Raw genomic sequence first — 14666 nt, 5'->3', positions numbered from 1 at the left:
TGGTGGAGTCTCCTTCTTTGAAGGTTTTTAAACAGAGGCTGGATGAACATATGTCAGGAGTGCTTTGATTGTGTGTTTCTGCATGGCAGAGGTTGAACTTGATGGCCTTTGGGGTCTCTCTTCCAACTCTATGGCCGTTTCCGCACGGGTGAAATACAGCGGCCCAGGGACAACAAAAATGCCGCCCCTGGGCTGCTGTTCACACAGGAGGCACTGCTGCATCTCAGAAGCACCGTCCTGGCTACCCGGGAGCAACGTGAAGGTTGCTCACTCATTGAGCGAGGTTGTTGCAAAGCGGCGTCTTCCCGTCAGCGCGGTGCAAACCGCACTGCTGGGAAGATGCCGCTTTCCCTGTCGCCTCCACTGACCTTCATGTCCAGCATTGCTCTGGAGGGCTGCAGAGACCCGCCCACTCTGCCCTCCGACCGCGTGGGTGGGTCCCTGCAGCCCTCCAGAGTGATGCTGGACATGAGAAGCGTCGAAATGAAAAAGGCTTTGAACTGACCCGAGCGCGCCCGTTGTGTAGAAACTGCCTCTCTCCGGCTGTGGGGGAAAGTGGGGGCCGCTCGCACGCTAGCATAAATGCCGGTGGAGGCTCGTTTCTGCGCGTGTGCGGAAAGGGCCTATGATTCTAGGTGGTGCCACCTCTCTCCTTAAAACTTACCTTTTCTGTGTGTCCTATGTTTTAGCCCTTTCTTGTCCCTTCCTAACTGCAATTAAATAGGGATCTATCTCTGCACCGGCATGTACGTTCCTTTCCTACCCTTCATGTTTCCCACATGGTGCATTTCAGATTTGCAAACTAGCTTCCGATAGTTTGAAACACTAAACTGTACACTAAATAGTGTATACACTAATATTTCAAAGTACACTAAAATAACGCTACACTACAATTTCAGAGTACCAATTCCAACAAGGAAGGGGCCTCTTGCCTTCGTTTCCCCCTTTATGTCACTGCTCCCAGGGCCCGTGCAGCTCTCAGGCTTTGCAATGGGGCCTGCTGAGCTTTGCTTCCCCCTCCCCCCACCCCATAGCAGTCACCACCGTTCTCTGACAGAGGAGGAGGGGGGAACGTGCACAGACAATGCTTTTGTGGGGGGGGGGATTTAAACTCCCCAATCCATTTTTAAATCTTTTCAGATTTTTCTGGGCAGGCCCTCAAGTTTGCCGAACAATCTGTTTTTAGCCAAAGTGGGCCCAATCTGCAGATTTAGGTATCCCCAGATTAGGCACACTTGACAATTAGACAGAAGATATTTTCTTATGCAACACTGTCAGGGTGTCCAGCTGCACTGAAGGCCTACATAAAATAAAACGATAAAGGAAATGCTGATTATGGGACTGGATGTAGTTTCGCCAACCCGCCTCTGCGCGGAACAGGCCAGGAATAGCCGTTCCCTTTTGCGCTCAGCCGGAGGACACGAATGACGGTCCCACCTACCCTGTTCAGATCTTCAGTGGCAGGTCCATAACCAGTCAGCATGGAGACATCAATTATGCTCATTGTGGCATCGACCTGACGGAGATACCTGCAATCAGAGACGGAGGGAAAATGTCCTCAAAATGGATTACTTGACTCAGAAAGGAATGGATGGTCAGTTCCGTCTGCTTTTCGTACCACCAGAGAGGCTACATGATAGGGCATAGTATTCACTGCACATGCAGCCCCACAAGAGGGCAAAAAGGATCCCTGGGGTGGGCCAATGTCCTCCCCCTTCCCTAGCATTATGGTCCCAATCCAAATCACACTCGGAAGTACTTGGGAAATAAAGTTCCCCACAGCTGCCGTGGGAATGTGAAGAGAGTGAGTTGGCCGAACACATCACGTCCAGGGCAAATCCATACAAGGCAAGACACACTGAGAAAAGCTTGTTTAGAACATGGCCACAAGACTGCTTACTGGGTCAGCAAGTTTTGATCATATAACACCAGTTCTCAGAGAATGACACTAGCTGCCAGTTGAGTTGCAGATCATTTTCAGAGTATTGGGATTGACCTTTAAGGCACTAAGCAGTAGTGGACCTGCATATCTCCGGGACTGCATTGCCCCATATTGCCCTACAAGGCCCCTCCGTTCGTCAGAGGGGGGCCTCCTGGTGATCCCCAGCCTGAGGGATATCTGGCTGGCTTCGACAAGAGCCGGGGTTTTAACAACCCTGGCTCTTGTCAAAGCCAGCCAGATATCCCGAGGGATATTCTTACCATATTCTTTCACAGCCCTGGCTCCGGCCTGGTGGAACAATTTTTTTTTCATTTTTTCATTTAGCCTTTATTTGGCATAAACAGTATAAAATCACATCTAAATCGCATCAAAATACAAACTTGCAACATATAACAAATGAAGTTGATTCATGCATACTGTTGCTTATGGGATATTTCCAGCAGAAAGTTCGGAGCCATTTTACAGAATGTAGCATCAGAATTATTTAATAAGAACAATAGTCTGCTTAGTTCATCCAGCTTGCTAGGTATCATAGAAAGCAACCTAGAGTATTTGACTCTAATACTTGCCGATTTAGGACAACAGAATAATTGGTGAGTTAACGTTTCTAATTGATTTGCACCACAAGAACACACCCTTTTGCACATTTCTAGATTGTTATATCTACCTCGTAGTATGGCAGAAGGGAAAACATTGAAGCGAGCGAGTGAAAAAACTCTTCTCTGATCTGGATTGGTCAGATGATACAGATAGGAGGCCATTCTGTTATGTTGTAAGGGGATTGATAGACGTAAAGGTGAACAAGTTTTCCTCGCTGCCAGAGTGAAATAGTTCCATTCTCTCACTAACAATTTTTGTTTTAATAATTTGTACGATTCTGAACAAGTTAAAGGTAGAAGGGAGTCAAGGGGTAGGTGGAACAAATTGCCTTGTGATGTCAGGGCCCTGCGGGAAGTATGCCAATTCCGCAGGGCCTGTAAGACAAGGCTGTTCCACCAGGCCTTTTCCAACTAGCTAGCTCAGGGGTAGGGAACCTGCGGCTCTCCAGATGTTCAGGAACTACAATTCCCATCAGCCCCTACCAGCATGGCCAATTGGCCATGCTGACGAAACTGATAGGGGTGTACGGTTCCTGAGCATCATGGAAGGACCCTGAAACTGGCTAGATGGATGGTGAATAACATCTTTCAGGCTCCGGTGGGAGGGGAGGAACGAAGGGTGGAAGGTGGGAAGGATAATTTATGTCATCTACCTCAGCGTTTTTAAAATTATTGATTGGTTAGGATTTATATTTTTTTTTTCAGACAAAATATTTATTCGTAGAAAATGAAAGTGTGTCACAAATAAATTAGATTGACAGAAATTCCATTGTGTTGAAAGCATATTCCATGATGTCTGGGAAGTGCTGGCCTGTGGCAAAGCCCAACAAATGGAATGGACATATCTTCATCCTTTATTTGTTCAGCGGCTACTTCCAGAATACAATGGTTAAATCCTTCATCCCCAAAGCAGACTTAGAACGGTTGGTCCAGGCATTCCAGGATCTGCACCTCTCTTAAAGCCTAGATAGAATAAAAGGCCCACTGGATAGCAAACTGGCCGCCTTTGAAGAGGTGCTGTAGCCGTTGCTTCGCCTCTTTACTCAGCTTTGGCATGGTGACGACGATACAAAGCGAAAAAGGAAGGAGGGAAGGAAAAGCCTCTCAGCGCGTTCTTTATGGTCACTTCCTGTCTCAATCTCACTCTGAACTTCCACCCAATTTCACCATAGAGATGACGAACGGAGAGCTCTCTTAGCACCCATAGAGAATCAGGATTTATATTTTAATATTCTTGTTTATGGAATGTTTTCAAATATGTTGTAACTCGCCCAGAGCCCTTTGGGGATGCGGCGGGCTATAAATCCAACAAAACAAACAAACACACAAATAAATAAAAATAAACCTCCCCGCCCCTCCACCCACCCACCCACCCACCCACACACACACATCTTAAGAACTTCTGCTTCTCCCGCTTTCTGATTGGGATACAAGAACTGAGATCTCCATTCCAATGTGCATCGGAGGAAGGGAATTTTGGCTCTTGAAAGCTCATGCCCTGAAAATGTTGTTGGTCTCCAAGGTGGTTCTGGACTCCGAAATGCCCAAATCGCCTTTAATGCCCACCGTTCTCACCTGGCACAGATCCTGATCTTGGCGGCTCCCAAGACTCCATCGATTGGCTTACCTAGAAATGGTTTTGAGAGACGGACTGGAATTAGCATCGTTGCAGAACACCCAGGCCAGACAAAGCAGCTAGGAAGGGACTGTTTGCACCAGAGTCCGTGAGGAAAAAGGAGGGCCCGTCCACCAGCTATGCACCCTGTGTCTGGCCTGCTCACTAAAAGACCCCTTCCACAGAAAAAGGGTTTGGTGAGGAGGTCTCCAAAGCCGTGGACATGCACATTCTGACCCACCCCTTTATTGAAGCTGGCACTGCTCAGTTGTATATGCTTGAAATTGGGTTCCCAGCCTTTGGGGTGGAACCTAAGGGAGGTATCCTCCTGGGATTTATGACGGATCCTCCAGAGGTCAGCTGCCCTACGAAAATGGCACGGCTTGGCAGGAGTCTTGCGCAACTGGAATAAAAAAAGTGACTTCTGTGTGCCTGGACAATGGGGGATTTCTAAACTGTGTAAACTGTTCTATATTGGTACCTTTTGGAGGTTTGCTCTCTTTGTTATTGGTTTAGAGACACGCCAGTGGTTATTACAGTGCAGAGAAGACACTTGAGGATGATTGAGGGACTGGAGCACCTTCCTTATGAGGAGAGGCTGCAGCGTTTGGGACTCTTTAGTTTGGAGAGGAGACGTCTCAGGGGGGAAATGATTGAATCTATAAAATTATGCGTGGGGTAGAAAATGTTGACAGAGAGAAATTTTTCTCTCTTTCTCACAATACTAGAACCAGGGAGCATCCATTGAAAATGGTGGGGGAAAATTACAGGACTCATAAAGAAAGCACTTCGCTTCACTTAGCGTGTGATTGTCATTTTGGAATATGCTGCCACAGGAGGTGGTGATAGCCGCCTAACCTGGATAGCTTTAAGAGAGGGGCTTGGACAGATTTATGGAGGAGAGTTGATCTATGGCTCCCAAGCAGATCCTCCTTGATCTCCAGATTGCAAAATGCCTTAGCCAGACCAAAGTGCTCGGGAGCAACAGCAGCTTGAGAAGTACATTGCTTTCATATCCTGCACGTGAGCTCCCAAAGGCACCTGGTGGGCCACTGCGAGTAGCAGAGTGCTGGACTAGATGGACTCTGGTCTGATCCAGCAGGCTAGTTCTTATGTTCTTATGAGTGAAATAAGAGAATAAAACTGACCCTGCAGCTACTGCTGCAATAGCGTTACTTTAATCTGCACAGCCAATTGGACTGACAGACGATGTCCATGCTCTGTCAATGCCGTGGATACAATACAGCATATCCTCCTAGAATGTCAGCTTCACTCTGCACTACGTAGTCACTATATAACCCCGATTATCAAAGATAAAACAAATTTGCCTTCGGCTTATGTAGTGAAATATTTACTCAGTGATGCATCTTCTGAGATAATGGCAACTTTAGGTAGTCTTCCATATCTAGAGGAAGTAATATCTCAAAGAGCCGGTACTAAAATGTGTCCCTCAATGTATCAAATCATCTAAATTACTTTGATTTAATGTCTGAGAGGCTCATGAAGTTGTTTCATATCAGCTTTAATTAACATATGGATATCACAATAGGTCTCCAGAAAGTTTGTGTATAATTTATCCTAACTTAGTGTATTGGATGCCTTGTTGTATTGTGTTTATGAAACGAACATACTGTATGTAGAATTATTTATGCCTAATAAAGGTTTACTGTACTGTACTGTACTATGTTCTTATGTTCTTACCCACATCTACTGCCCGGAGTTGGAGCCCAGGTCTACTGCCCGGACGAGCCAAAGACAGAAGTCTACGCTCAGAGCTGGTAGAGTGCAGCCCAGGTGGCCTTTATATCGATTAGATGGTATGCACCCAGAGATATATGATACCCCATGTCCCTCTGGCAGATATGCTGAAGACCCGTGCGCTGTGGCAGCAACTGCTGCCAAAGCAAACTTTTTTAAAAATCTGAACAGGCAATCAAATGTCCACTGGCCAATCAGAAACTCTGGGGCAACAGCCCCACCTGACCCCACTCACTTTCTAGCACCGTGGTGGCGAACCTTTGGCACTCCAGATGTTATGGACTACAATTCCCATCAGCCCCTTCCGGCGTAGCCCGGTGGTCATGCTGGCATGTAATGGTGCCGATCCCTCGCCCTCTGGAACTATATAAAACCGCTTACTATTCTAACAGCAGTGGGCACCAGGAGAGGTATTGCTAGGTGCCATAATGCTCACGGACACTGCATTGAGAGCCACAGACATAGCCTTTCTGGTAACTCAGAGCCCACATTAGAGGGACTTCGCGAGGGCTGGAAAGGGGTAGCGGTCACTTCAGGTCAAAATTCTTGCAGGAAGTAGACTCCTCTCGGAGTTTGGCGTTATACAAGGTGACCACGGTCATTGTGGCTTGGCCCTGTCCTGATGCTTTCACGGTGAAGTCCTCGTTGATCTTGGTCTGGAAAGCAACCGAGGTTCATTCGTGCTGACTGACTGACTGACTTTACTTGTTTTAAATGCTGCAGGGAGAAAAGGCCAGGAAGCTGGCAGGGGACAGGTAAGACAAATACAGAGGAGACGACGTACATCTTTTCTCAAGCCCCATTGATCCAAAATCTTCCGGCTGCTCAAATTCATGTTATTTTTTTTTTTTATTTGCAAGCGTTTCTGTCACCTTTCTGCCCTCACAAGGGTCATTGAAGCAGCCAACAATTTCAAGCACATGTGACACAATCACATTTTAAAACCACTAAAATTAAGCCCCTTCAGTAAAACACAGATCATTAAAATGATTTTTAAGAACAGAGTTAAAATATACACAAGACATAGAAACAGCAATTAAAATATTGGTTAGGAAGGAGGGCGGGGTGTCACTGAAATGCCCCTGCCCATTGACTGCAGGGTGGTGTAGTGGTTAAGAGCAGGTGGATTCTAAACTGGAGAACTGGGTTTGATTCCCCACTCCTCCACCTGAGTGGCAGAGGCTTATCTGGTGAACCAGATGCATTTCTGCACTCCTACATTCCTGCTGGGTGACCTTGGCCTAGTCACAACTCTCTCAGCCCACCTACCACCTCACAAGGTATCTGTTGTTGGAAGGGAAAGGAGCTTGTAAGCCACCTGGACTCTCCTTACAGGAGACAAAAGTGGGGTATAAATCCAGACTCTTCTTCTTCTTAAGCATCATCCAACAATTTTGGACGTAACATATGGAATAAGAGGTTTTTGCCACCCATAACATTCATGAACCCTGAAACCTAAAACGGTGGAATCTGGGTCCCCTAAAAGCAAGTCGTCCCTGTAAGTTGCCAACTTCAGTTTTAAAGTCTCTGTTCTTACCCACATCTCTACAAATTGAGCATCAGGACACAGACACCGTTTAAGAACAAGATACTGTTGATGTTCACTAAACCTGGTTTCCACTGGTGTGCAGCTGGCCCTTGTGCCAACCACACAGCCACCACTGAGACCAACTGTTCAGGGCTGTTGTTGTTTTTAATAATGTTTTAAACTTAAATAAATACAGCACTGAACAAGCCCTTTAGTCAAATAAACATGTAAGGGACTTGAGCATAAAAACTAAATTGAAAGGTAGACAGTTCATTCCCTCAGTACATCTTCAAAGTCGCTTCTCTAATATCCCACAAAATGAGCGTTGCTGTCGATTCTGTCCTGATACAACTGATTCACTTTCTCATATTCTGCTTCACTGTTCAAAATACAACAACATCAGAACTGATCTGAGAACTGTATTACCAACAGGTTGTAAACTCATTTCTGATAAGATAAAAATGGCTAAACTTCTAAATAACTCTAATGCCAAGGAAATCTCTCTGAAGCTGTTGCTACATTACACACTCTGTGTACTGCAAGTTGTGCAATAATGATCTTTATATTGTATTTGGAACTCATGACACACTCCGGTTTTATGCCTAATAAAGGTTTTGGATTTGGATTTGGTAGACAGTTCATGCAAAATCCAGTGAAGGGAAGAAGAAAAAAAAAATTGGGGGTTAATCAGGAACAAGTGCCATTTGAAGAGAGTCAGGATTTAAAACCCCTGGTTCCCAAGAACTCCAAAATAGATTACCCACCCTCCGCCCTGACAAGAGGGGGAACTAGAACGGACACTGAGTGCCGGGTGCGAAATTTCTGACAGAACATCCATACCTCTTCTGATCTGGCGAGGAGGGCGTTCTCGAATGAAATTCTATACCTGACCAGATTGGAACGTCCTGGCAATTTAAGAGAACGTCCAAGTTCATGTCTTTTTGGAGTGGGACATCCGTCTGGTATTGGGCAAGAGCTTGGAACACCATGATAGTCGACTGCAGCAGCAGGAGGGTGCAAGAACAAATAAGAAACTTGTCACACAAAATCTCTAAACGCGACCTTTAGCCCTCAGGAAAGGAAGATCCGGCAGCACAGAGGCAGATCTCTACTCTCAAAACTCTAGTGGGATCCCAGCCAAAGTGTGAGTGGAGTCGTCTGAATCCACCGATATATATATTTTGGAGCTTTCAATTTTTTATTCACATTCATATTATTACAGCAGAATCAAGCACATCACATAGCAGGATGTAATCTACTACCAATAAATTGCCATTAAACTATTCTGTAATATCTAAACATCAAAACTGTTTATTTATTTATTTATTTTATTTTATTTCAACTTTTATACCTTCTATCCCAAGGGACTCCGTGAGTGCACAACAAAATCAATACAAAACAAGTTAAGGGCAAACCATACCAATTAAAGGAAACAACAACAGCCCATGTAAAAACTTCAACATTAAAACATACTAAATTTTCATTAAAACAGCCCGGTAATATCATAATAAAGGCACCCGTGAATCCTTTTCCTTCTAAAACCCTCCCTAGAGGAACAACGGACTCCTCCATGGGAGGGATGATCTTGATATATTGAGCAACCTTATATTATATTTTTTGAACAAATTCAGCTATATTATGTCTTCAGTTCAAGCAACCATACAACGAGCATACACTTTCACATTCAATGTCATTTCAATGTCAGTACATTTAATTTCCAATGTGTTTGCTGGTTATCACGAAATTAACTCCCTTTTGTCACCCATTTAAAGATCCTCCTGGCACTATAGAAAATCACGAATATTTTGGTGACCAGGAAAAATGAAGCATCCCCTTCTTCCCGGGTCTAAATTGGCGGATACAAACACCCTCTCTGATCCCCAAAGGCCCGACCTCTCAATTCAGGATCAAATTATTTATTTTTTAATGCCCATTCTCTTTCTTTTTCAACGCTGGGGGGAGGGCAGTTGGGAGAGGAAGCTTTTAAGCCCTCCTCCACCACCCCATTTCTGCTAATGAACTTCTCTAATGGAGAAACTTAAGCGTTTCAAAGCGGATGCACTTCCAGGCCAGTTAGACTGGGTTGTAACCGGTTTGGGAAATTCCTGGGAGAAGCTTTGGAGGGTGGAGCCTTTGGAGCCACAGGGTTTGGGGAGGGAGCCCAGCAGGGAAGGGATGTAAGTAGAGTCCCCCCCTCTGAAACAGCCATTTCCTCCAAGGTAACTATTCTCTGCCTTCTGGAGATTGGCTGTAATTCTGGGAAACGCTGACAATCGAAGGAGGTGGCAACGGCCAATGCAAACACATGCTGTGCTAGGGATGTCAGATGTCAGCAAGGGAAAGAGATCTGTCATTCCGGGAGATCTCCGGTGTCCCTCATGCAGAGCAGGCAACCCCAGAAGTTAGGCCAAGTTCTCACCAAGGTGGTAAAGAGTGAGGCTGAGCCACTTCCATCCAAAGAGTACCTTCCCTGCAGAAAACCAGGCAGTCAGGGAAAAGTCCAGGTGGGAACCCTTCTTGCTGACACACTAGTTTTCTCTGTGCAAGGACCCTTTTGGTGGACAGAGAAGCATGGCGTGATGTGGCCCTCTGCCACCAGTCATCAGTGGCTCCGCCCAGCCGAGAGACAGCATGGCCACCTCAGAAAGTCCTAGGAGTACTGCCCAGTTTTAAGTAGTCTCCCCAGGAGACCTGACGCTGCCTACCAACCATGTCGGGGGGCTAAATACAACTGACCTCCAGATGAGAAATAAGTTCCCTTGATGGCTGCTTTGGCAGGTGGACTGGCTGTCAGGATACCCTGCTGAGGTCCCTCCCCCCCCAAAACCCTCCTCCTCTCTCAGGCTCCACCCCCAAATTCTAGGAATTTCCCACCCGGAGCCCCAGCAGCCCAAAGCAGCTGTTCTCTATACCTGGCCAACAAAGGACACTGGAACAGCCACTCACCTGAGTGTGCCCATATGTCCCTCCATAATATTTCTGCTGTGTCAGCCACCTTACGACAGGACCAGCCTCATCAAACTTCCTCAGCTTCAGCAGGGCCAAAAGAGCATAGGAGGTGCTTTCAATGTTATAAGTACGAGAGTTGGCTTCTTCCCATCGATTTCCATCTAGATCGCAAGAGAACATTGTGGTGATGGAAAGGGCTCTCAATTAACCCCTGACTTACGGCAGGTCAGTAGTGGAGCTACAAGGGGACAGGGGTGCGCGCGCTGCACTGGGCCCACCCCTGAAGGGTGGAAAAGCACCCCCCCACACACACACACTTACTTTAGTTCAGCCTGAAAAAGTTCAGGCTGAAAAGCACCCTGAAAAGGCCCTGGTGGAAACTATACTACCCAGGAGACCTTGCGAGTCCCAAGGTCTCCTGAGTAGTGTGGTTTCCACCCAGGCTGCTGCTGCTGCTGCTTCTTGTTATTGTTATTGTTAATTTTTATTTAATTATTTTTTTATTTAATTATTTTTTATTTAATTATTGATTATTGATTATTGATTATTATTGATTTTTATTTACTTATTACTTATTATTTATTATTTATTATATTTATAATTAGCCCTCGAGTCAAGGCCGATGAACAAAACAAATAGATGAAGCACAAATAAAATCCAATAATATCAAGATTTAAATAAATCATTAAATAGTGGCTCTATATGTTAAAACCAACCCCATTAAAATGTAGCGTCCTAATATCAGATATACTGATGGCGTCCTACTAATAAATCCCCTGAGAAGAAAGGGGAGAGGGGGGGACGGCAGAGTCCGCAGATGTTATAAAAGGGGGGGCCCATAGGCCGACTCCCCAAAGGCCTAAACCAGTGGTGGCGAACCTTTGGCACTCCAGATGTTATGGACTACAATTCCCATCAGCCCTTGCCAGTATGACCAATTGGCCATGCTGGAAGAGCGGAATGAGTGGCCAGCAGTCTTCTGGAATTATACAAACTTCGCTCGAACAGGCCTGAACTTTTTCAGGCTGAACTAAGGTAAGTGGGGAGGTGGTTGGGGGGCAGGGCCTATGGAGGGGGGCAGAAAACATAGAATCCGCTCCGGGCGCACTTTGGCCCAGCTACGCCTCTGCAGCAGGTCCAGAGGGTTTGCAAGACAACAGGAGTTTCGAGGTGGTTTGCCAATGCCTGCCTCTTTGTAGCGCCCCTGGACTTCCTTGCTGGTTTCCCCTCCACATACTAACCAGGACTGTCTCTGCTTAGCTCGTGAGATCCAACAAAATCATCCTGGCCCATCCAGGCCAGGGCAATAAGCCTTCACTAAAAGAGACCTTCAGGGCAGCTGAACTCCTTCTCCTATGAAGGCCAAGCTCCCACCCAAGCCCCATCTGTTTCCATTAAGGCACAGGTGTCAAACTCGCGGCCCTCCAGATGTTATGGACTGCAGTTCCCATCATCCCCTGCCAGCATGATGCTAGCAGGGGATGATGGGAAGGCTACAGTCCTGTATCCTGGAAGAGCAGTTCTAACTACTGTGCAATATAAGATCGTCTGTGCATTTTCATGCATCAAGCCCAAAACCATCTGCGTGTTGCCTGCAAGTCCCACCTCAACTGAGCTGCTGGGATTCTCTCGTGAACATTCAGATTAGAACTAGGAAAGGTCATGTATCACAGAATGTGGCCGTAGGTGGCATCTTCTGATGGAAGGAAGGGGGAAAGAAAGTCCATGGAGCTGAAGAGATGTTTGTTTACACTGCCAGGGAGGACTTTGGAGCGCCTTGCAGATGAGACAGCGAGCAGCAGTGGGAAGCAAGCGGGGGGCTCTGCTCATACGCTGCTTCAGCTTGGCTTCTGCTGCTGAGACATTCCCTAGGCCTCGTCCATTTTAACCCGCCCCCCTTCAAATTAGTTTCTCATCCTGCTCCTTGAATGAACTGCAGGCCCTCAGAAACCACAACCTGCAACCAACATACCTGTTGACGCTCTCATCAGAACCATTAGGTGATTGTCCGGCTTCCCGCCATGGGATTAAAGAAGCATATGGTAGAAGTCGAGGGTCACGGTGTAAGACCGTTCCAGAGTCTCATACTTTTTGGCTAGAAACTCAGCCGCTTTGGTGATGCTGTTGTCTAAACTCTGAACACAAAAGCAAAGTTCTTGGTACGCTAGAAGACTTCAGAGATCACCAGACAGCGCCTTGTGATTCCTAGTGCCTCCCTGCCAAGGGAGGATGACGAACAGGATTTTGGCTCTGTCTACTGAACTACATGTTACACCCATGCGTACTCCAACTCACTAGGTGAGTATCATTTTAACTTTATCTTACTATCACAAATATCTCATGTGAGATCCTGATATCCAGAGAGAAGGACTATTTAAAGTAGAGCCATTCAAGTGAAACTTGAAATTCAGTTTGGAAACTATCTAGTGTAAGAAAAAACGGTTGTGCTCCTAGAGGAGTAAGAAAAAGAATACTTTGTACAGCAATTATTGGCTTGACAAAGGACTGCCGAAATAAAAACCTAATCTAGAGGTTTTATAGCCATACCTGACGGTGTACTTACTAAACATTTTTTGTATATTTGTGATGCCCCAGTCCCCCCCCCCCCCCAACTCATTGGAATTCAATTAGACACCAGCACAGATAATGTTAAAATGATGCTCACCTAGTGAGTTGGAGTACGCATGGGTGTAATATTTGTGACAGTACCTGTTGTACACCTGCCTTGATTATTATACTGAACTACATGGGCATCTCAGCAGGTGCTAATGTCTGGGGTCTCTCTGGGCTACTGAATCTCTCCATTTGTTCTTACTTTCTCACTGTGCTTGCAGCTATAGATAACAGCGGCATCTCTGGCCTTCTCCGTGAAGGGAGGGGTGGCCAGATGGCTCACTTATCTTTCCCTAGACCAGGGGTGGCCAGACTTTGGTGCTCCAGATGTTCATGGACTACAATTCCCATCAGTCCCTGCCAGCACGGCCAATTAGCCATGTTGGCAGGGGCTGGTGAGGCTAACTGAAGTCCATGCATTGTTTCCTGGAGCCATGGATAACCACCCCTGCCCTAAACCTTGAGAATGGACTTTTGTTTTCCTCTCTACTTTTCCTGCTTTTCCTTTGCGCAGTTGGGGGCAGAGGAGGGAGTGGACAACAGAAGTAATAAAGCTATGGGCATTTGGGGAGTGGGTCAGAACTGGCTTTGCAAACTCCAGGGGTTCAATGTTAGTTCCAATAAAGACTTCTGATTGAGAAATCCACAGTCAGTCATTGAATGAATCATAGACCTGACATTAAGCCAGTGCATAACCCTAGATGCTACCTGGCTGTGGAATAACACACTCAGCGCCCTCTGGACACCTGTTTCCCCATCAAAGAGGCACACATGTGTGCAAACCTCTTTCCAAGCATGCGAGGAAATAACAAACGGAGGGGGAATTAGATACATGCTAGCACATTCATTCGTCCATTTTATTCGTTGATGCTCCACTTTTCTCCCCAATGGGAATCCAAAGCAGATTACATTGTTTTCTCCTCTTCCATTTTACCCTCACCACAAATGTTGAGAGTGTGTGATCAGCCAACGCTCATCAAGCAAGCTTCCAATGCTGACAGGGGGTTTGAGTCTGGGTCTCCCATATCCTAGTCCAGCAATCAAACCACTTCACTTGTCAGGGGATAGTTTCTATGTGACTGAGATTCGTTCCCCACTCAATGTAACTGCTTAAAACAACAAATCAATGCTGCTCAAAAGATATATGTAACCACTGCCATCTGGAGCATTCTTTTCTTGATCTTTACTTTATGGCTTCACATGCTTTGTAGGTAACTAGGCTTCCCCTGACACCCTGGTCCCATCAGAAAAAGAGTTACATCCGTTATCTAGGGACTGTTTTTCACAACTTCTTGGGAAAGCAGGAGAGGGAACTTTAAATGGGATAAAGGGGATGTCAAATGCCAGGTTTGTCAGAACTGGCTTTGCCAAGCTTTGGTGCTTGGATGCCTCATCAATAAACACTACTGATCAATACCACAGAGTTCGTTTATTGGCTTAAGGTGCTGAGACCTAACCACCATGTTGGCTCTCCGTTAAATGTATTTCACTTCAGAAACCCCATAACCCTCAAAAACAGTGAGAGTTTAGGATTTACAGCTGGCTTACAGAGCAGGAGCCCCCAACCCTTTGGAGCCTGTGATTGGGTGCAGTCACAAAATGGCGGCCCAGTCATGCAGTGAAGACCCTCCTGCTGTGGTGGCAGCTGCTGCCAAAGCAGCA

The 14666-nt window shown here is 46.2% G+C and overlaps 1 protein-coding gene and 1 pseudogene across 1 annotated transcript; both read right to left on the bottom strand.

The window, feature by feature from the left end:
• The window catches only part of LOC125428027, a 189787-nt pseudogene that overhangs the window by 106957 nt on the left and 68164 nt on the right, over positions 1-14666 (bottom strand).
• LOC125429975 (mitochondrial import receptor subunit TOM7 homolog) lies at positions 3228-3597 on the bottom strand. The gene is given in 2 exon segments (XM_048491612.1): positions 3228-3516; positions 3519-3597. Coding segments are annotated over 2 exon segments (156 nt in total). The 3' UTR covers positions 3228-3439.

This window comes from Sphaerodactylus townsendi, linkage group LG03 (assembly GCF_021028975.2).
Source record: "Sphaerodactylus townsendi isolate TG3544 linkage group LG03, MPM_Stown_v2.3, whole genome shotgun sequence".
Lineage (NCBI taxonomy): Eukaryota > Metazoa > Chordata > Lepidosauria > Squamata > Sphaerodactylidae > Sphaerodactylus > Sphaerodactylus townsendi.
This window is presented reverse-complemented; position numbering and strand designations above follow the sequence as displayed.